General features: G+C 50.9%; 1 protein-coding gene across 1 annotated transcript in view; it reads right to left on the reverse strand.

Annotated features, from left to right (window-relative positions):
• The window catches only part of RBM33 (RNA binding motif protein 33), a 111,215-nt gene that overhangs the window by 10,628 nt on the left and 76,875 nt on the right, over positions 1 to 23,712 (reverse strand). The window contains 5 exon segments of the mRNA XM_021079037.1: positions 2,719 to 2,907; positions 4,998 to 5,204; positions 19,437 to 19,914; positions 19,959 to 20,119; positions 23,246 to 23,533. Of these exon segments, the coding sequence (XP_020934696.1) occupies positions 2,719 to 2,907; positions 4,998 to 5,204; positions 19,437 to 19,914; positions 19,959 to 20,119; positions 23,246 to 23,533 (1,323 nt within the window).

The following is a 23,712-nucleotide window of genomic DNA, read 5'->3' on the forward strand; positions in this document are numbered from 1 at the left end:
TCACTAGCTAACCCTGAGAGTTAACTGGGCTTCGGTCTTTCAGAAGGGGCAGGAGGCCAGGGCCGCTCCCAGGACAGCACCAGGAGAGCCGCAGCAGAAGTCAGCCTCCCCTTCCCTGAGAGCAGGACCCCTCCGTCCTGGGGGGAACCGTCTTTCCGCCTCCCTCCAGGCGACTGCGCGCTAGTGCCCGGTGGGCCAGTCCTCCTGTGCCCTCTCACCTGAAACCCCACCATGCTGGGATGCTTCCTGGGTCCCTTCTGGCTAAACCTCGGTTACACTTCCTACAAAATCCTGCCATTCCTCCTTATTCTGTCAATGAATCTACACAGCAAAGTCTGTAACAGGCACCTGCGGAGAGGCTTCGGAGCTGGAGGGGCCAGCACAGCCACCTGGGAGCGAGCGGTGCTGCCATGGCTGACCGCGCAGGGACGGGGCCTTGCTCGCCTGGACAGCGCCACCTGCTATTACACAGAGTGAACACAAGGTGGTGCCACAGCCCGGCCCACACAGAGGCTCAAACCAGCAGACCAGCGCTTTCAAGTATATTTACAGTGAAACCATAAAGAACTCTTGCTATAATATAAACACCTTCTTTAAATGCACACTTATCAATTTCGTTCTTCAGCTATCTAATGCTAGCAGAAGCTTATCCTGTCAGTTTGTTTCAATTAAATGTTTAAATATAGAAACTTAGCATTTTGTGAATACAGTATTTGAAAATCTGTAGCCTTCCCTCCAAACCATCCCATGGGACAAGGATTGGCAGGAAATGAGCCCACTCTGCTCCTAAGGTGGACAACCGGTCCTACTAAGTGCTAATAAATTCACCCTCCGGGACTTTTTACAGGCAGCACTGGGACCTCACACTCCTCCGTTTTAAGGACACCTAATGTAACGCCGAACACTTACTCTCATTTTTCTCTTTCTAATTAAAACAAGCCCGTAAAAATCCAAGACTGGGAGTTCCCATTGTGGCTCAGTGGTAATGAACCCGACTAGGATCCATGAAGGTGGGTTAGATCCCTGGCTTTGCTCAGTGGGTTAAGGATCCCACATGGCTGTGGCTGTGGCGTAGGCCAGCGGCTGTAGCTCCGATTCGACCTGTAGCCTGGGAACCTCCACAGGCCGCAGGTGAGGCCCTAAAAAGACCAAAAAATAAAAAACTCCACCCAGCATTTTGTTCAACTTTAACACAATCATCTAATCCTTGGTGGGGGGACAGGAGGGGCGGGGGGATGAAGGGCAAGATGGCTCTCAAAATGCAGAAGCCCAAATTTCATTTTTAAGATGGATAAAACCAAGGTGAAGAGGCTTTAGCAAGTGGCTGCAAGCTAATTTCTGCAGCGTCGGCCTGAATCCCACCTGGGGCCGCACGAGGCAAGTGCTCGGCCATTCGCACTCGGGTCTTGAAAACGGAATCACACTCGAGGGTGCGCAGGGGGACGCAACGCCCAGACACCAGCAGGTCACACGTGGGACGCACAGCGCGACCGCTTCCCGCCCCGACAGACGCCCCGGGCTCCAGGCCTCCAACTCCAGACTCACGGCGGAGCTGTGACGTGGCCCCCACATCCTCAACCACCATTTGTTTGAGAGTCTCACCCTTGGCTCAGGATCCCCAGTATTTTCACATGTTCTCTCGTGCCGGCTCTGTCTGCGCATTAACCCACACTAGACTGACTGTCCCAGAACCCTCTGCCTGGACGTAAGCTTCACGCCTCAGACGACCGACAAGCTGCTCCTACTACGGGGCGACCCGCTCCACTACAAACAGGAGCCTCGCGTTACGGCATGTGGGCGAAGACTAACCCTGACCGACTCCCTGGGAATGAGCCCAGGAGGAGGGCCGGAGCAGCGGAACCCCAACAAAGAAACCGCCTGGGAAGGGCCTTCGTCTACACCTTCCTCTGGTCAACACGCAACAGGAGATGAAGACGCCACACACACTGAAAATTACGGCTATCCACTTCCCTTCCTCCTGAAGCCGGAAGAGAGGCTTAAGAGAAAACACTGTCCGCGTGATCCTCAGAAACCCAACACACGGCGTCAACTGGGCTGCCAAAGAGCTCCCGCTTCAGGCACGGCCCCAGTGGGACAGAAGTGCACTGCTGCCGGCTGCGACTGGGCGCCAGCTGGCAGGAGAGGCGGGAGGTGGGGATGAGAGACACGCTGCTCCAGGGGCCCAGGCCACCCACTCCTCTGCTGGTTCGCCTCCAGAGCTCTGGAAGCCGGAGCGACCGGGACTCCGTGGAAATTTTTGTTCACAACAGAACAGGAGACCCATTTGCAGTCAGCTCAGCAGAGGTCTTTAAGCATTTAGAATGCGCCAGTTCTAAAACGAAGAGACCAAGATACAGTCCAAGTTATTTCGCATTTGTAAAGGCTAAAGCACGTTCCACAGGTGGGGAACATGTGAGGCTGTTTCTAGAAATTAAGGTCCAAAGGCGAAATACTTCAATATTTCTCAACTGTTATACACGCGTGTGCGGCAGGACAAAAACACGGTATGTACAGATGCTTGTGAGAACCTTCGGGTAATCTGAGGATTTCCAAGGATAGTTTGTTCAGCTGGAATGAATACCTCGAAAAGTTTCTGAGCACCTGAAAATTTCCCAAGAATCTTAACTCTAAGACAAAAAAGCTCTGGTGTGACGCGTGCACAGAACCCAAGCTGTCCACCTTTCCTCTCACGCATACGAAGACCGCCACGTGGCCCACCTGGATGGGTCCCACCGACACGAGCAGGCTCTTCAGCTGGGCGTCCGTCGTGGATGAAGAAAGCCCTTCGACAGACACGACGCAGGGCTGAGGCTTGCACTCCACCACTCGCAAGTTCTGCTTGTTGGGCATCAGGCGTCCCCGGCCCATGGCGCCCGCCATTCCCCGGCCTCTCCCGTGCATGATGACCTGGCAACAACAAAAGCGGCCATTTCAGTTTTAAGCTCTAGGCTTTTGTCACAGCTGCCAAGATACAAACGTGAGCCGAGACGTTAGAACCCATTACAAGAGACATGAGCTACAGGGCTTTCTGTAGGTTTTATCCACCGTCAGAAAAGGATGTGCTGCCTCACCGAGACCCGGCAAACTGCCGTGGAAGAAAAGGAGGGAAAGGACGCGGCGTGGAGCCAAGCACCGTACCGGGGACACGCTCTGTGCCACCGTCACGCTGGAGACGAGCAGCAGGATCCCGGGTTCAGAAACACGTTCTGAAACACGGCGACCTGGGGCCAGGCCCCTTCGATCCCAGAACCCAACTTTCTCCCACGTTCTCAGGCCAGCACAGCCTGGCTTGGCAGGTTGTGGACAGTGCCACCCACGGCCCCTGCCCAGGCGCTGCCAGCCCCGGCACGGTGCGCCCCTCATCGTGAGCGTGTGCCCTTGCCAGCCCGGGAACCTCAAAGACAGCTGTGCAGCAAGGGTCTCCCCGAGGTGGCCACTGCAGGTCACACTTCTCCGCAGGGCTTTCCAAACAAAACCGACGCTACGACCACTGAGTGCCCCCATCCCCCACCGACATGGCATCACGGGCCTCAGGTAGGGCCTGGACCTTGACAGCTTTTAAAGCTGTCCAGGCTTCAACAACACTGTTCTGGGATCCTTTAAACAAGAGGAAACAGCTGATCATTCTGGTCTTTTTAAATCAGGTAGCTATGAAGCACCAGTGCCTCCCAGATCAGGACAGCGGTAAAGCACAGACGCAGGAGGGCCCGGGCTCACCACGTCGTCCAGACGTCCTGCCCGAATCCTGCCCCAAAGGACAAAAATGACCTCCTGTTCCATCACAGAAAAGGGCGAGAGGAAGGCAGACAGGAATCAGAACGGAACCTCAGCACAGGAATGGTTGCCACGCAAAGGGAAACAGAGAGAAAGCCGCAGCACTTGGCAAAGTTCCGCAGCGGGTGACACGACTGCCCCTGTGAGGTGAGCTCTCCAAGTGGAAAAGGACGTTTCAAGAGAAGTCACACAGGAGGACACAGGGCAGAAGCTGCAAGGGACACAGGCTGGAAACTTGCAGTAAACAGCTGTGCTAATGTTCTGACCCTAACAAGTTAGAACATCAGTAACACCCGTTACCAGAGGCCGGCCTGCACGCCAGGCACCTGCATCTGCCTAGAAAACTCACAAGAGCCCAGATGTCAGGAGAGGCCACTGTCCTCACTTCACAGTGAAAAATGAACAACCTCAAGGGCTTAACTTACGCCTGCAACCCGCAGCAAAACGCAACGCTTCTCTTTGCCCCGTGTCCTGAAGCACTGATGAGGCAGCACAGGACCCCCATCGACACCACCCCTGAAGGCCCGCAGCCAGACGAGCAGGCAGGACGGACGCGCGCACAACAGAGCTTTCTAGAAACCCTCATGTCCTCTCACCAGACAAAAGGCAGCTGGCTTCTGCAGCAAGAGGGGCCCTTTCTGTCCGTGGAAAGGCGGAGGCTTCGGCAAAGCTACAGAGAAGCCCTGCACTAGCAGCTGGGGGTGGGGGGCAGGGGACAGGGGCAGCTCCAGGACATAACAGGACGAGGCGGACACGCCGGGGAGGGTTCGCTTCAGCAGGGGCACAGACTGGACTCAGAGAGGGATCCAAGGAGGACGGAAGGAGGGAGGAGGCAGGGCGGGGGCGGCCCCCTTGGGCCGGGTAAACTTGGCCCCGACGGCTTCGCGTCTGCACACTGGGGCTCCGAGGAGGAAGCGGGGGCCCAGGCCCAGTCCTCCAGCCGCGAGTCTCTAGAGAGCAACAGGCAGAGGAGGAAGGAATGCGGGGCCGGGCTTCTGCAGGGTGGTCCCAGGGCCCAGCTCGGCACTGCAGCGGACTGCACCCTCGGTTGTAGGCAACTCCCAGAATCATGACATCAAAAGAGTCAGAAGAAAAGCGCTTGGGAGCTTTCAAAGCCGGGCAAGGACGGGGGCTCAGGACGGGAGCCCCTGTACTGTGCGCCCAGCACTGGGCTGACGGCCCGCAGGCTCCACGTTCCCAGGGGCCCAGGGAACAGGAGGTACCTTCTTGGGCGGGTGAATCCCTTGGATGCTCTTGATGGCTGGAGGGCCGGCCGAGTGCACGTGGGCCGCCACCGGTGGGTGCTGGGGCTGCGGAAGGGCCCCCTTGGTCAGCGTCACCTTGCGGGCAGGCTGCGGTCTCACTTCTGGGGATGGAGGGAGCCGCTGAGGCTGGCCCTCTGGGTGGTAACAGCCATCGCTCTCCCCTCCCTGCTGAAAGCAACAAGGCAGCACACTGGTGAGTCTCCGCACAAGCAGGCGTCCCCCCCGCAGCAGGGCCACCCAGGTTAGTGTGCGACCGAGAAGCAAAGCCACCAAACCTGCCATTTCACCAGAGCTGCCAAGGAAGCGTCTCATGTGACAGGCATTTGGGTTTTGGTAATATTTTTGAAATTTGAAACTAAGATCTTTAATTACTTCACCCACTCAAGACGTCTAAAATTACTAAAGTACTGCTTAGTTCAGTGAAGCACTGCTTCCCTTCAACGCCACTGCAGACTCGCATGACACGCCTCGTCCACTTCGTGAGCCTCTCAGTAAAATCTGACAGTCTGCAGAAGCAGTGGTGCTAAACTTCTGACTCCCACTCGAACCCGCTGGAAGGGAGTCATCGCCCCGACCCCTCCCGCTGTCCCACTGGGGCTGGGGTGAAGCCTCGGTGCCTCCCTCCCCGCGGACACAGCCCTGGTCACCCCGCCTCCCGCCCAGCCGCAAGCGCCCACACATGCACGGGCCTCTGGTCTCAGGCCTGTCTGGAACGAGAGCGGCCCAGCCAGAGCTCTGGGAAACTCAATGAGGAAATTCCAGAGACGGAAGTTACCGCAGGCCTAGGCAGGTCCTGCTCGTGCGGCTGACAGGGACGTGAGCGACCACAGGGAGGAGGAGCTGGGGCTGGGAGGGCGCGGCACCCAGGTGCCACCCTTCCCAAATGGCTGGCAGACAGACCACTAAGCTCTGCAGCGACGGGGTTGCCTCCCTAAGCAATCAGGTGATGAAAGAAAAATAAGAAGAAAAGCTGAAAAACACTTTGAATGAAAATGAAAACACAACACATCAAACCCAAGGGGTTGTAACTGAAGTTCTACGGAAAGGAAAAGAGATCTGAAATCAGTCATTTGAACTGTTATCTCAAGAGGCTTTTTTAAAAAAGGGCGGGGGGAGATCAAACCCAAACCACAAGGCAGGAAAGAAGATCACAGTGAAAGGCAATGAAATGGGAAACAGAAAACAGTGGGGGGGGGGGGGGGAATCAATCCAACCAAAAGCTGGATTTCTGAGACCAACAAAATTGATAACCCTCTAACTGAACTCACCAAGGAAAAAGAACACAAATTACTAAAATCAGAAGTAAAAGAGGGGTTTATCAAAACTGGCACCAAAGAAATCTAAACGGGTCTTATGCTCAACATTTCATACTAATAAGTCAGAGAACTTAGTGAGATGGACAAATTTCATAAACGATGCAAGATCCCAAAACCGAATCAAGAAGAAAGAGAAAACCTGGGAATCTGAGAAGACACCGAATGGACATTGAAAACCTTGCACAAAGAAAAACCCAGACCCAGATTGATTCTCCCAACCATTAAAACAGACAAACCACTCATCTTACACAATCTTGCTCAGAAAACAGAGGCAGAGCCACAATGCACCCCCATTCATTCTCTGAGGCTTATGTTACCTGACACAAAAGGACATCCAAAGAAAACAAAGCCAGAGCTCCCGTTGTGGCACAGCAGAAATGAACCTGACTAGCATCCATGTCGATGCAGGTTCGATCCCTGGCCTCCATCAGTGGGTTAAGAATACAGCGTTGCCGTGAGCTGTAGTGTACGTCACAGAGTCGGCTCAGATCTGACGTTGCTGTGAGCTGTGGTGTAGGTCGCAGACTTGGCTCGGATCCCGAGTCGCTGTGGCTGTGGTGTAGGCCAGCGGCTACAGCTCTGATTTGACCCCTAGCCTGGGAACCTCCCTATGCCACAGGAGCGGCCCTAAAAAGCAAAAGACAGCAAGCCACAAAAGAATAACCCTCATAAACATACACACGCAAAAAATCCTTACCAAAATACTGGCAAACTGAATTTAGCGACACAAGAAAAGGACCATACACAACCAAGTAAGATTCATCCCAGGAGTGCAAGGTTGGCTCAACACTCAAAAATCAACTGAAGTTATTAACAGGCCATAGAGGAAAGGACCCCATGACCACCTGTACTGATGCAGGAAAGGCATTCGCAATAAACATTCTCAACGCTAGGAGCAGAAGGGACTTCCGTCAGCCGGATAAGAGCATCTACCAAACCCGCCAGCTCACACCATTCTCCCTGTAAGACTGGTCGGGGATACTCAACCTGCACAGTAATCCCCCTGGGGGCTTTCAGAGGCTCATGATTCTGGACTTTACTCCAGAACCATCCAGTCAGACTCCCTGGACCTGGAACCCCGACACTCTTCCAGTGATGCTGTCCAGCCAGGGCTGGGATGGTTGAACCAAGTGGGTCCCCCCATTCTGTGACTCTGTGCCTCTCGCCTGTCAGCTGTAGTTGCCTGAAATGTTATCTTGCTGTGAGTTACGCCAGCCTGAAGGAGGAAAATTCCCCCAAAGGAAAACGGAAGCGCTCTGGAAAGGCAGGCCATTCTGCAGCACCGTGATCCACATAAACAGACTGCTTCCTACGCTTCTTCAGAGGTTCCCACGAGACCGTCTATCCCAAAGGTGTGAGCAGGTACCCCGCGCAGGCAGGGATGGCCTATCCTCAGCACACAATTGTCGAAGTCTTTATTTTGGAAAACCATGTGAACCCCCTAGGTTTGTATATGCTTAAAAATTTCTATACTGAAGTTAAAAATTTAAGGATATATATATACACCACTTACTCCTATCCTGAAGAGCCAGTAATCCATCACTATTATCTACAATCCTACTGAAATGACACTAGTATAAGAGTCACAAATGCATGTGAGGTCGTACTGTCCTTGCAAACACTGTTTTTTGCACAGGCGGACACTTCACCTTGGTCCCAGGCCCCAGGTGAAGGCTGCGTCCTAGAGGCAGGTGGCACTGGGTCACCCAAATTCTCCACACAGCTCAGCTGCCTAACAGTCTCCTGACTGATTCTTCAACTTCTACCTTGTGGACAGATGCAGCCAAACGAACTGGCTGTGCAGCCAGCTCTCTGGGGAAGTCTTCCATTCCACGGACTCAGGGATCGAGATCCACTCCCTGCCCCTCGTCCGCAGGGGTCAGGGTCTGAGGACACCTAGAGCCTGTGCCATCAGGGGCGAGTGGTTTGGACTTCAGGGGGTCTGGTCTTTTGCTCACCATGCCAAAACTTCCTGTGCACACGGATGGCACGGAGATGTTTACGGAACAAAACAATAAACAGTAATGAGACACTGACACACTAAACAGCCCTGGATGTGCTCTAAAAAGTGACCAGTGTCCGGAGAGCAGGTCGCAGACCATGTCCATGAGCCCACTGTGACACTGTGACACTCAAAGGCCAGCCCTCAGTTCGGCAGGCTTCTGTGCAGCAGAAACCCTCCTGCCATGCTGCCGAAACCGCTAACCAGCTCGTCCGCGTGCCCCACGAGGACGTCGCTTCCGTCCACATATGTGGGGCGCAGCGTGGTGAGGATGGGTGCTGGTTTCTTCCCCAGCAGTTCAACGCTAAAAACGAGATGGCCTGGGCAGCAGCCTCTTACCAGGAGGAGGAGCTCTGCCTCCTCTAAGGCACATCCTCTGATAACTCCATTTGGGGGATGAATACTCAACACTGTGGGGATCTCATTTTTAAACTGGGGATGCAGAACAGACTTTTAGCTGATACACACCTCCGTAATGAAAATTCTCTTTATTGCCATGCTGAGTAAGCAACTGGTAATAACTTTTGTCTGACAATATTAGTGTCAGATCAAAACCCTGAAAAACAAAGTCCTAACCTTTATTTTCCTTCCAAGAAAAGTGGCTTTTTTAAAGTAGGCTTGATCTCCATGTCCCGTTTAGAAACACAGGTACAGGTGTCAGACAAAGCGTCTCCACCGAGAACTTTCTAAGAGCTCGCCTGAGAGACACAGGCAAAGGACGTCTCTGACCGGAGTTTCTGCAGTCTGGGGCTCTCCTCGCCCTCCCACCTCCCTGCCCGGGGAGCTTCACCAGCTGGGACCCTCACCAGCCAGCAGCCTGACCTGCTCGCTCGAGGGGCCCCTGGACCCGCACTCGCCAATCCCGAGGCTGCCCTTTCCTTCCCTCCACTCGGAGTCTGTCCTGCTCCCTAGAATGGAGCCCTGGGCACTGGTCAGCACAGCGCAGGGTGAGAGGACGTGGCCCAGGGCAGGGGGGTGCCTAGCACCTGTCGAGCCAACGATGAACAAAAAAGAGGGATCAGATCACAACAATGGCCGACTTGCAGCAAAAACTGCTATCGACCGCTTACTGACAAGTGGGGAGAGGCCTCTGGTCACTCACATGCAGGACGTCTGACACCTTCCACAGCAGCAAATGATTAACAAACTTTTATTTTTTGCTTTTTTTTTTTTTTTTTAAAGGCCGCGCGTGCAGCATATGGAGGTTCCCAGGCCACGGGTTGAATCGGAGCTGCAGCCGCCTGCCTACACCACAACCATAGCCCCGCGGGATCGGAGCCAAGTCTGCGACCTACATACACCACAGCTCACAGGAAGGCCAGAGCCTTAACCTACCGAGCGAGGTCAGGGGTCGAACCTACGTCCTCATGGGTCCTAGTCAGGCCCGTTACCACTGAGCCGCAACGAACTGGTACAGAGCCTTCCAAGGCGCTCCAGGCTCTCAGGCACGAGTTCGGGATCACGCAAGGCAGCCCACTCGTGGGAGGATGCATGGAGCTGCTTGTCGGCCGTGTTCAATCTGACAAGAACAGCGGGGTCTGGACAAACTCTGTCTGCCCTCCATCCTCCCTCAAGGTAAATAGTAGTATTCGCACTTTGCAAACGAAAAACCCGAGGCCCTGGTCCCACAGGAAGTGCCACTAGGCTTTCCGTCACTGTGGTTCCAAGCGCGGACTCCAGCACCACCTCCCAGGGAAGGCGCTTACAGCCACTGACATCCTACTTTTAGCAAAGGTGGAAACAAAGGGACTATCACTCGATGAAATCATTGTCATTTAAGGAAGGATTAAAATCACATTCTGCCCTTACACTTTTCTAAAAACCACGCTGAGGATCCAGGGCTTAAATATATCTAACATTTTATTGCATTTGTTTTTGTTTTTTTGGTCTTTTTTTTTTTTTTAAGGGGCACACCCTTGCATATGGAGGTTCCCAGGCTAGGGGTCGAATCGGAGCTGCAGCTGCCCGCCTACACCACAGCCAGAGCAACATCAGATCCAAGCCATGTCAGTGACGTACACCACAGCTCACGGCAACGGCAGATCCTTGACCCACCGAGTGAGACCAGGGATCGAACCTGCGTCCTCATGGATGCTAGTCAGATTCGTTTCTGCTGAGCCACAAGAGGAACTCCCTGTCATTGTATTTTTTAAGAAAAAACCAACTTTTTTTTTTAATTGAGAGAACAATTATTTTCTTTCAAATTAGCACAATGAAAAGCTAATTCTTGGGAGAAACTATAAACCCCAGGGTTATTCCGGTTACCACTAGGAAACAGTCTAGCTATTAATTTCTGGGCTTGGCCGGAAGCATGTTTTGTTCCCCTGCACACACACACAGACACAGACACAAGGTGAACGCGAATCGAGCCAAAGAGAACCCACTCCTGTTTCTTCAGGAGTCCTCTTCCACGTGCACATGCAGTTACAGCACGGACAGCGGTCCCCAAATCGGCAGCCCTCAGCTATGCAAATTTCAAATACTGTCGATTCTAACTAAGACTTTCACAAACCTACTACCTTAACGTAAGGAGATAACTAGTCATCTGTGGATGGCAGATTACGTTCCACTTCAAGAAAGGAAATTCACTCTGAAAGTGAATTTCTCTAGGGTGAGTCCTTTGGATGCGGCAGTGGACGTGGACGTGATTTTAAGCATCTTTTACTTCCTCCAAAACAGATGAGGAGAAAGAAGTCTGGCCTGTCCTAGGCCAAACTTTAAATAGTTTGGTGGGTTATTTCACAAATGATTATCTCTTAATTAATACTATAAAAATGTCTTTTGAGAATAGTTTTTCTTAACTATAAGAGGCACTTCCTGAATTAAGTAAGCCTAGGGAATACTTTTTATCAGCTTAATCTTTACAAAAAATGAGGTCTATAGCCACCAACATTAGCAGGACAAATTTATTTATTACAAATGGTTTAAATGTGTAGATAAAAATGCCTATTGATACTGTCAGGGCGTCCTGCAATTTGACAGATCAAATCTTATTTTCATTCTTAACCCCACGAAGAAGTGACATCAGAGACTCGCATTCACCAGTGAGCAAATTGATTAATCCCTCTCTATAGAAATCTCCACTCTTGATTACACCTATCAGACGTTAAGCGGCATTATTCTAGAGTGACAACACTTGACAAATTCCCCAATCATTTTTCCCAGCCTTTGTGGCCCTGCTAGCTTGTATTAACCCTGATGAAAAATTAATTTTCCTTATCTTCTTCTAAACCCCAAAATCCAAATCCGCCAAACTGGCAACTCTTTCTGTAAAGGTATTATGAAAGCCTCTGAAAGATTAATTGCATGTCTTCAGGTGACATTAAATTAATTTCTGCACTCATGACAGACATCTGATCCTGCGCACTGAGAGGACAGATAACATTGTCGGGATCACAGAAGGACAGCGGCTAGGGTCCCGGGGCAGCCTCTTAGGAATTCTCCTTCGATAAGGGCTACCTCACTGTCACGCCGCTGCTGCCCATCTTCCGGCCCCCAGACCGCACCGAACAGGTTTCTATTAAGCACAACAATGCTGGGCCCAGCCCTGGGATCTTTAGAAAGCTCACTCCGAATCTGGGCAACAAATGATATGCATGCTGTATGACGTTCCTGAAGACACACACTGAAGGCTCTATTCTGTCTTTGAGACTACCATTTAAAGGAAAAAAGGCGAAAGAACACAAACTGGTTAACAGCATTCTTATCCAGGCTCCTAGGTCAGGTCCTGAATTAAACTGCTGCAACATGACACGAGGCAAGAACATTCCACACTCGCCATGTGCATCTATTTCCTGCAGTAATTACCCTTACACACGGCAACATGCAAACCATGTAAGCAGGCCCTCGGATCTAAAATGTTTCCTGTAAAACTCCAGCAATGGGGCCACATGGGTTGAAATGAAACAAAATCCGCGAGGTTAAAGGGACCTTGTAAATGGGCTTCCTGGGAGGGAAAAAAGGGATTCAACTGGCAGGTCCATTTGATTTTTGCCTTATGGTTGTAACACGGTACCATTATTCAGGTGTGCTCTCTTACCATGCTACCTTTCAGAGATGAGCGAGGTTTGGGAAAACCTTTTTTTTTCTTTAAAGGCTGCACCCGTGGCCTAGAGAAGTTCCCGGGGCCAGGAATCTGAGCTGCAGCTGCAAACTGCACTGTAGCTGCAGCAGTCCCAGGATAGAACCTGTGCTTCTGCAGCACCCAAGCTGCTGCAGTCGGATTCCTAACCCACTGCACCACAGCAGGAACTCTCTCTAGGGAAAAAAAAAGTGGGGGGGCAAGGCCTGTGCCCACGGCCTATGGAAAGTCCTGGGCCTGAACCTGTGCCACAGCAGTGACCCGAGCCACAGCAGCAAACACGCTGGATCCTTAACCTGTTGAGCCATCAGGAAACTCTTGGGGAAATCTTTTAAAAGCCAAATGACTCTCAGCCTTTGGAAAAACAAACCGAAGCCCCCTGGCTCTGAGGGGATCTGATACCCCAGGATTCTCCAACCTCTACAGCACAGACCTACCCATCTAGAAAGGAAAGGACTGCTACACGTGAGACTGTGGCTCACCAGGCCAGAGCCCCCATGCAGGGCTGAAGCCCCCCGTTCTGGACAGCAGGAAGCCAGCCCTGGATGAGCAGCTCAGAAGAGCCGACTTTCCAGCACTGAGCGACAAGGCTCCAGCTCTTGGGAGGGGTCCTTGAGAGATGCCTCCAGGCCCACCTGTGCTGGGCCCCTCCGGGCGCCCCCCCTGCATCAACACTATTTTTCTTTTTTATTTTTCTTTTCTTTTTTTTTGTCTTCTTAGGGCAGCGCTTGCAGCATGTGGAGGTTCCCAGGCTAGGGGTTGATTAGGAGCTGTAGCCGTTGGCCTACGCCACAGCCATAGCCACGCCAGATCTGAGTCTCATCTGCAACCTACACCACCGCTCATGGCACCGCCAGATCCTTATTAACCCACCGAACGAGGCCAGGGATCGAACCTGTGTCCTCTTGGATGCCAGTCAGATTTGTTTCCAATGAACCACGACAGGAGCTCCAAGGCCATTTCATTCAGAGGCAGCTCCCCCACCGTCTGGTCTCCCCAGAGAGCTTCTCTATCATGAGCCCGCCGTAGTTCTGTCCCTCACAAGCTCACTTCCGACTCGCTAGCACCTGACTCGCTTTTTCGAGGCCCTCTGGCAGAGCCTCAGGTTTGGGGACCGCCCAGAACCCGAGCATCACGTCAGCTTCCACCAGAAACCAAGTGGCCCATGACAGCTGAGTGCCCCAGCCCTGCCAGGCGGCTGGGTGAGGGTCACAGGGTGACATCCGCAATGGGAGACATGCCTGCCTTGGCCTGGGTCTCCTGAGGACCAGTCATCACTGCAGACCCACCCAAAGCAGCCAAGTGAGACACAGGAGACAACCCGTGTGGTCACCTGAATAGGGGAGGAGGAGGAGAGCACAAATTTTGGCCGGCACAATGTAGAAGGATGACTGCTGCTCTGGTGTGTCCAAATTCTGCTTACGGGTGTCGTCTAAATACCTACAACCTACACCTATTACTTTTATAATCAGAAGTACAGGGGGAGAAAACACTGGGCTAACTCCTCCTTCACTGTTTTTGTAAAGGAACTATAAACAACGCCTATATTTTTAAAGGAAGAAGCTACTTATTGTCTCAATTATTTCAACAAATGATTCTCAAATATTCACAATGTACTTGAAACTGTCCTGAATTAAGTCCAGAGACAGAAAATGAACTGAAGAGGAAACCCAGCCTCAGGCAGCAGCAGTGTCTGGCAGACAGAGCTCAGGCCACGGTCCCCGACGGGGTGGGCGAGCGAGCGGCGTGCAGGGCCGAGGAAGGGCACCGTGTGTGACCAAGTGCCCCCCCGCCAGCCTGCGACTCTTTCTCAGACTGGAATCTCCAAGGAGCGGCACCTGCAGCATCTCTCAAACCGATACATCCAATCAAACCACAAAAACGGGTGGGTGTGCGCTCACTCGCTCGCTCCCTCGTGCACCGCCCCTCCAGAGAAAATCGAGGCTAACTGCTGAGGAAGAGAGGAAACGTGCAAATACAGACCAACTCCCCACGCAAGTTGGCACAGACAAACTGGGACCTTCTGCGTGAAGCATTTGACAGCCTTTTAAAAATAAAATACACGACTATCACGAGCGGACAGCTGGCTTTCCTGCTGAGGCGTTCTGTGCTTCTCCCATTTCTCTGTGTGGCCAGCAGAACAAAGGACTGTTGACTTAATTTGCTGCCAAACGCTTAAAATTTTCATTACCTCGACTAGGAGAAAGCAGCTGGATTCAGAAACTGCTTTCATTTTCTTAGGGAACACATTTTCCTTCCTTAACCCAAAAGGAAAGGGTAGTAACACCTATGCCCCACCAGCACGTGCCAGGCACTGTGTCACTCACCTCGCCTGTGGGCGGACACTTCACCCTGCAGCCACCCTGGGCTGGGGGGGGGCCCTCAGCCTCCCCGTCCTGAGGCTCAGGTCACCTGATGCAAACACTGCAGACGACCCCGTTTTCCCCCAAACCGGAAGACGGAGCTGCAGGCCTAGTTAAATCCCTTCACAAACAAATGTCCTGGGGCGCGTACTTGGTCCAATCCCATTCTCTGGTGTTTAACCACAAAGAATGGCTGAGGGTGACCGTAAATTTACAACAGGTAAACGGTTCACATTTTCATGTATGCTCTGTTATTACTTGAGTCTTTTTTTGGATTACGTATTGTTTGTGAACAAAATTATGACTTAACAAGGTTGCTCTTTCGGTGTCTGAAAATTAAATACTTAGAAATAGCTTTCTGAGAAATGAGCAAAGGGTATTTCCGTATTTTAAGTAATAAAAAGAGAACCGCTCCATCAAAAATTTTTAAGTAGGCTACTTACATAAATAATGCTCAGGGAGGCACGTGCAATTTCAGAGCAGCACATGCCAGTATCTGACACTCTTCAGAGGAGCATGCATTTGTTCCTTTTACATCTCACCTAACAAATTCAGACAATAAAATATAAGTTGGCTGAGACTAAAATTCACCCAGACACTGATCAGCCTTCTAACAAACGGTCTCTCTAAATTTCCAATCCCCTCATGACTTCACCTCAATGGTTTTCTGCTGTTGTTGTTATTGTTTTAATCTTTTTAGGGCCACACCCCCGGCATGTGGAGGTTCCCAGGCTAGGGGTCTAACTGGAGCTCTAGCTGCTGGCCTGCGCCACAGCCACAGCAACACAGGATCCAAGTCGTGTCTGCCACCTACACCACAGCTCACCGCAATGCCGGATCCTTAACCCACTGAGCGAGGCCAGGGATCGAACCTGCGTCCTCATGGATTCGTTTCTACTGAGATTCGTGTCTACTGAGCCAGGACGGGAACGCCTCAACCCAATGTTTTAAATATCAAGTCTGGCCTATTCTGATTTATACAGAAATGTTCAAAGATACACTTATAGCACATGGCAGGTCAAGGCCACACCAGGATCCGGCTCTGCTGACTTTAACTCCACCAGGCTAGCGGCCACAGGGTGACTGTGACCAGACCATTCCACGCAGGTTCTAGAGCAGGAACGACGACAGTCGGCCACTCTCCCACCCTGACGCCAGAGCTGATGCTCGCCAGTCAGGATACTTTTTCGTACCTCTACATCTTTCTCAGCATCTTCTCCGGTCGTGACTACCACCCGGGCTTGAAGGGCAAAACGAAACCTAATCATCACCCTTATTCCAGAAGCCCCACTAAAAACTTCCTGAATCACCTCCAACTACCACATACTCACTGGAGACAGCAGACTATCACCCCTAATGTAGAACTAAGTAACGTTTGGAAAACAGGGGCAACAAAAATAACTATTATAAACAATGGTAAAACCCACAGGGTTCAGAAGGCTCACTCTGAGTGTGTAGCTGAGTGGCCCCGGGCTACTAAGAGAGCCTCTCCGCGACGCCAACGCCTCACCTATAAAACGGAATAGATCCCATTCAAAGGGTGCGGATAAACGGCAGCTACTACTCACGACAGGGCATCGAATCAGGGAATCTGTTTCTAGAAGGGGTCTCAGACACACTCCAAAAAGAAAGTGGACGTTTATGAAGTACCTTCTATGTGTTAGAAGGTTTCATTTATTCACAGCAACCTTACTAATAACTGCGTTTACAGACTGAAGACTGAGGCTCGGAGAAAGGAAATGACGGCTCGGCCCCACAGACAGTAAGGCAGAGCGGAGCGTCGGGCCTCGGGCCCTCGCCACGCCACCCGCGGACGCAAAGGAAACTCAGACCAGCCAACGACAAATACGTGAGGCCAACAGCCAGCCTGCGAAGAAGGAGGGCCCTGGGCACAGGGCTGAGTGGGAACCGACAGCAAGGAAGACGTCCCGTGAGGCTCGCTGTGAAAAGGCTTCCTGTGTCCCTAACGCACCTCGGCTGCAAGGAAGAGGAGCTGTGGTAGGAAAAGACTGGAAACGCTCCTAGACGGTGCTGGGGCCTAAAACCACTGCAAAGGAATGCGATGATGAGGGCAGATGACGAAGGGCTGTCTTCAGACGGAAGCTCTCTCACCTTCCGGAAGACCCAGGTGAGTGAAACCCAAAGAGAAATGATCTGGTTACAGCAACGAAACATGGAAAATGACAGAGCAGCCCTCCGTGATTCACGGTTGTCCACAGGTAAAAAGTTCACCTAGAGAAACCTAATTCAAGTGTAACACTTTCAATCCGTACACTGGAAGAAGGCAGCAAAGAAACCCCGCTTGCCTAACAATCCTGTAGATGAGTATTTTACTGTGACCGCCACCAGGGCCCGATCTCTAGACCAGCACTGGGCGCCACGACCGTCCCATATCCCGTCTGGAGACAAACTTCTGGAACGAGGGGATTACTAAATGCAGAAATCAATTTCCGCAACATAGCAGATGCCAGTCTAGGTGAGAAAAAAGTGAAGGAAACAGAACCGACTCTCTGAAGAGAAATTTTCCCTAGAAAGCTTTATAGAAAGAATACCGTGTTTCTGTACTGAGAGAACATGAGGTCGTCCAGGGCTCGTAGCAAAATAGAAGAACATGAGCTGACAATGGACTCCTTCATTAAACAAGTAATCATAAACCTGCAATGCACAGGCAAGGTTCAGCACAGGTACTATACCCAAGTCCATCCCCCCAAATGCTAAGCCCCTGCCAGGGGTAGCCAGTCAGCTCCGGGGGCACAGCACAGCCCTTGGGCATTAACGCCACAGTTCTGACCAGCACGGACAGAAATAAAGTCGGGGAAATGAGCGCATACTTGGCACTTACAAGAACTGTCTCCTCTGCACGTTCTTTCAAATACTATTACCTACCAAAAAATCCACACACACCCCCCCAAAACCTTGGGGAAACACTCTGGCCTAGTTTGGAGATATATAAACAAAAGACCTTTATCCTCTGCCAAGCTGAAAACTGCCAACATGCTACTGGAGGAATTACTGGAATAAATCCTAAGATGCAGACTACGTTAGTCGGTTAACACTTAAAAATTAAAAGGGAGCTAAAAAACATTCCAGTTTTCCAGGTTGCTGTTTTCAGGTAAAATTCCTCTGTTGTTTTCCTAAGTATTGTAATATGACATAGCATGACTTTGGAAGATGGTGTGATTTAAAAAAGACATTGTTTCCACCACAGAAAAGGACAGCAAACACTGAAGTATGTAAATTCTTTGCCTGCACCTTCTGGCGGCCAGTGCGCCTGCCCTCACACCAGCCACATGAGCACAGAGCACCACGTGGCTGCCCAGGGAAGAGGCTGGTTCCCAACCACGGCCCAGGGCCACCCTCAAGTTTATGACTCAAGTAAAAGAGACACCAACAAAGCACAACTAAGACAAAGTCAAAAGCAACAAGCCACACAGACACTGGAAACTGATGACCGCTTGGGTCTACACTGAAAGACAAATTGACACACTATTAAGACAATGTGATAGAAGACCGGCCATCCACTTCTCAGCATCCTGAATCACAATGAACAGAGGTGAGAGGAAACAGATGCAGTCTATCAAAAGCGTCTTCACGGCATGTGGAAAACCTCCCATCTACCGTGTACACACCTAGAAACGAAAGCAATTAAAACTCACGAACTGATAAGCAGCCAACCGTCCTTAAGCCAGTAAAAACAGCTCGGGGCTCCTCGCAGCTCCCAGAGGCACTGGTCTCCCTGCGTGGCCTGAGAGCTGGAGGTCCTTTGCCCCGGACCGTGAGCTCTGCGCTTTTGAGGTCACCCCCAGTAGCTGCTCTGGTCTCAGAGCCTGTGTCTCAGGTTGTCCCCTTCCTCCCCGGTTGGTCACAAACGACTTGCGGCAGGGAGCGCAGGACAGAGCGGCTGCTGCAGAATTCAGTGTAATTCATAAAGCAAGAGGGGTGTCACCTCCCACGTAAGTGACGGCAGGGCAGGACTAAGGAGGCAAGTGGCCTACAGACACTGACAGAGACGCTGCTGCAACTCTGCTTTGCTTTCATACTGAACTCATGCAAACTGAGTGGAAACCTGCAGTTACAGTGCTTTGCTGAAAATGCTCTAGAACAGCCCTGGTCAGAGGTAAAGACGTGCTCCACTCGTGAAAGCACGTGGTAGATCACACCTGATTTCACTTCAGATTCTGTGGCTCCTCCTTTCCTCGAATGGGGAATGAGTAGAAAGGCGGGCAGGAAACTGTCTTTGGACCAACGCTGCTCAAAAGCCAGACGCCCACGGCCCCTGCCCTGCCCACAGTTCTCCACCTCAACCTAAAGCTACACACAACAAATTACTTGCTTTGTGGCAAAGGAAATTTTATTTTGAAAACAAACTTGACGGGGCCTGTCATAAAGATCTACTATAAGAAGCTAAAACTGAGAGAGTCGCGTGGGGTTTTCCTCAAGCCTCCAAGGAGACGCGCGCACCGGGCCGGAGGCAGAATTCGCACACGGCCCCGGCCGGCCTGGCGAGGCAAGGCGCCCGCCCGCCGCCCGCCCGCAGGGACGGCCCCCTCCCGCGCTCTGGGAACCGGACGCACCCGGGACGCGCGCGCGCACGCACGCGGACTGTAGGAGGGGCTGGTAACCTGGTCAACTTACCCCGCCTGACAACTTAATCACCCTGACCTTGGAGCCGATGTGCGGCCCGTCTCCGCCGCCGCTGCTGGCCCGGTGCATGACAGTCCTCTTGGCGCCAGGCTTGGCCTCCGGGGGCCGGCCCTGGAGGGAGGCCACGCGGGCCGTCTGCGAGGGCGGGGGCAGGCCCTCCCCGTCGGCAGGCTTCACCTGCAGGACTTTGTGCTGAGCCGGACACGGAGGTATGCTTCTGGCCTGTCTCAGAGGCTTCAGTGACTTCATCTGCTGTCCTTGATACTGCGTGGGAGCACCAGATGGCACGAAATTTGACGTCTTGGGTGGAGCGGTGGAAAGAGTGACATCTTGGCTCTTCACGAGAAGTCTGTTTTTCACATTCTGTCTGACCTGTGCCCCCGGGAAGGGTAACAGCGGGTTACCATTGGCGGGCGCTGGGGAGGACGCCCGCTCTTCCTGCTCGGCCGGGGCAGGGGGGCGCCGAGCTGCTGCTGCTGCTGCTGCTGCTGCTGCTGCTGTTGCTGCTGCTGCTGCTGCTGCTGCTGGGCCAGCCTCTCCAGCAGCTCCTTCTTCCTGGCGCCCGCCTGCTGCTGGCGCCGCAGCTCCTTCTGCTTCAGGATTTCTTCCCGGAGGCGCTTCTGTTCCTCTATCTTTAAGCGGTACAACCTCGTTTCTTCGTCTTCATCAGGAAACTGCAACAGAAAACACGCGAGGCTTGCTTACTGTGGCACACAAGCCAGGTGACCACCCCCGTCCACTTCGACAAACTCAGAAAAGGCACTTTCTAAAACCCCTTTAACTCCGATTTGAAAGAAGCCATTCAAAATCTGCTTATAGACTTTAAGTCTAACTCTCCCTCTGGGGAGGGAAAAAAAATTACTCAGCTAAAGCTAATTTGGAAAATCTTATCAGAATATTAAAAATGAAATAATGTAAATTTCCACCCATTTACAACTTTGAAACCAATTAAACTATTCATTGAAGATATCAAAACATGTTTGAAATGGAAACTGCAACAGTAGGAAGGCCTCGCTGTCACAGAGGTTTTATCTGGCTCTTCTCTGACAAACCAACAAAAGGTGGGCTGTAAATGACCTGAAAGGGCCTGATTAGAACTATTGATTTTTCCTACAGAATTTTCAGCCTGATCTCAAACTCATTTGTCACAGAATAATTGCTTATAATGAACAGCACTAGTCAATCTCCCTGACCTTGAACTCATGCACTCTCCTCAGAATCAAAATGCTGCCAATTGCAGTATTGGAATATTAATGGTATATAAGGAATGCTTTTAATAGGCCAGCCCCAAACCATTCTGAAAGTCTATCAAAAGCATCTTTGTAAAAAGTCCAGTATTTTTCAAAAAAGCAAAGCATCCAAAGAAGAAAGTTTCAAGTTGAGCATTTGTTAAAATTGTAGTATTTTTCGTTTAAAAAGTCATAGACATTCTCATGCACAGATTCTTTATATAAGAGGATTTCGTCTATCCAGAATTCAGCTGGTAACAAACAAACCTTCTAAGTTAGGAATTATAAGGCCAGGATGCAGCTAAAGAGCTGGCTGGTGCCCCAAGCCTGTGCACTGACCTACAAGACCCCGAGCCAAGCTCTCACCCAGGCCTGCTCATCATTTTAGAAGCAGTTCTGATCAACTCAGTCATCGAATTTCAAAGTCAAGAGCAGACTCCCAACCGCAAATGTGAAGCTGGATGAGCACTACACAGGTAGGTGCACAGAGCTCGAGGTGACATGAAGGGGAAGACAGAAAAACAGAAGTCCAAAAGGCACAGGGGCCAGGGCATCCTGGGGAACAGTATCAGGGCCAGAGGCTCCACCATATCAAACACAGAAATAATTAATATTCACTAGAATTTTTCCCCAAGTAATCAACAAAGTTAAAATATATTTAAGAATCTAGGTAGAAATACTGGCCCTTTATTGTATCATTATCAATTGGGTGAAAATAAAATAAACCACGTTTACCTAAGCAAAAGATTTTAAAAAGTAAAAGTTTAAAAAAAAAAAAAAAAAAACCTTACTCCTGGTTCCATTCTATGTGCACAGAAAATTAAAAGCAAACAAATTAAGACCCTCTAGTTAGGCTATGGCCACCTGCCAAGTTCTACTTCACGCACAAAGCATCTGTCTGATTCTACAGAAGCCTGCTTCAATCAACTGTCATGAAAGGGACGATCAGACTTGGCTAGTGGTATTCCTAGGGAAAAAGCCACTTTTCTCATTTCAGCCACTCGTATTAGAAAAGTGTATGTGGCTTTATTTTTCTGAGCCAAGTCTGTTTACACATATGCGTTAGGAGCCGGCTAGTAAAGTAAAAGGATATCATTTTAGCGGATTTCTTTTTATAAACTATCCCAATCCAGTTTGGAAATCTACATTAATTTTTCATATATTACTTTTAAAACTAGAATGTCATCCTTCTAATAAGATGTTATTCCATGTTAACTCAATATTTTCTCTTTATACTTTTTTGATTTGGAAACATTACCCTGCAGCTGCTACAATAATTACAAGAAAATCTGACACCCACCCACAATTTAGTTGATCGAAAGGTAAACACCAGCGTTAACTGGTTTTCACTCTGATTAAGAAAACATGGACTCGCTTCGATCCTTCTCTAAGGAAACTCTTGGTGCCACTGTTCTTTAAGACATTAACACATGATGCTTATTACACCCCATATACATTTTACAACACGAGCCTAACTTCCACATACTGATCCTCTTCCATGTCCCAGGCACACACACCCAACGGGTAAGGACACGGAGGCGGGTGACACGTGAAGGGACCTGCCGAGGGCCACAGTGCTGGCGCCAGCGAGTCACTCCAAGGGCACGGTTCTAAGCGACGCTACGCTAGATGCCTGTCTTTATCAACCTACACGATACAGATAATGCCCAGCTTTCACATCTGCCATTCTAGGAACAGCCCAGAACTGAATCTCGACTGCAGGGAAGCAGTAAACAGGCATGTTCGTTTCTTTCACAGGACACCAATGGCCTCAAGGGGTTGTCCCAGGCATAAATTTTACTAATGTAAAGATACTCTTTTAAATCACGAAGCTCATGACGAATATTGCACCAAGACCGAGCGGCCGCCAAGCAAAACATGACCAAGCAGCCAAAACGAAATCAAGGTGCAAAATAACATCTCAGTTGGAAACCATGCGGAATACTGATCTGCATTTATTATTTATTCCTACAACATTTATACCTATTTAGAAATCAGCAATAATATAAACAATGCAAAACAAAACACCCCCCCCCCCCGCCGCCAGTCTTATTTAAAGGCCAGAAGTAAAAGCGGTCCCAAGCAAAAATGGTCACATCGTAAAACCAGAGAAGGTCACAGTGTATGTCAGGGTCCATGAGCCACATCTGGCCCCAACTTGACTTTGTCATAAAGTTCTACCAGAGCACAGCTGATGGAGGGTCCACCTGTAACCGTTTCTGTGCGAAAACAGCAGCGCTGAGTAATTATGAGAGGCAATCTAGACTATAAACCCTAAAATATTTATTACCTGGGCCCTTTAGAAAAACAGTTTGCTAAGATCCCTGATACCTAGATTCTGTAACACACAACTGCAACTGTACAAACACGTAAGCACAACCGAACACTGCGACCAGTGGGAATGAAAGTGGATTTTGTATGAATACGGCGGTTGGGTTAAAAGGAGGACCCGGTCCTGTAAACCTGGGGGGACCTTGTGAGGGACTCAGTGGACGAGAGTAAAGAGCACAGGCTGACGACAAGGCTCTCCGTCTGAGACCAAGGGCCACTTTTAGCGAAACTGCGCCCTACCTCCGATCCCGTTTCCGCTCCTTCTTGAGGCTGAACCACTGGGCTAACAGGCTTGGGCCTCGCCTCGGTCCTCCCCTGCGCGGTCCTGGACGCGGCCCCCGGCCTGGCGGGGGGTGACGTGCTGATGGCAGGTCTCAGTGGAGCCGCAGGGGTGGAGGAGCAGCGAGCGCTGCTCATTTCCATCACGTGGGACGGGGCTATGGGCAGCTCACGCAGATTACTGTTTCGGGGCGCCGTCGGGGGCATCTGCTGCATGGGCCGTTTGGTTACATTCTGAGAAGCCGTGTTCTACCACAAGAAGAAGCAAAGTCGAATTACAACTGGACATTTGGAAGAAGCAACATAAAAAGGCAAACTAGATTAAAAAAAAGTTTTCGCTGTCACTGGGTCCCCTAAACTCAGGCAGAACAGCAAAGACAAAGCATGCAGGTGTCCCAAGAAAAACTCCTCCCTGGAGGAAGACCCCT

Source organism: Sus scrofa, chromosome 18, assembly GCF_000003025.6.
Source record: "Sus scrofa isolate TJ Tabasco breed Duroc chromosome 18, Sscrofa11.1, whole genome shotgun sequence".
In the NCBI taxonomy this organism is placed as follows: domain Eukaryota; kingdom Metazoa; phylum Chordata; class Mammalia; order Artiodactyla; family Suidae; genus Sus; species Sus scrofa.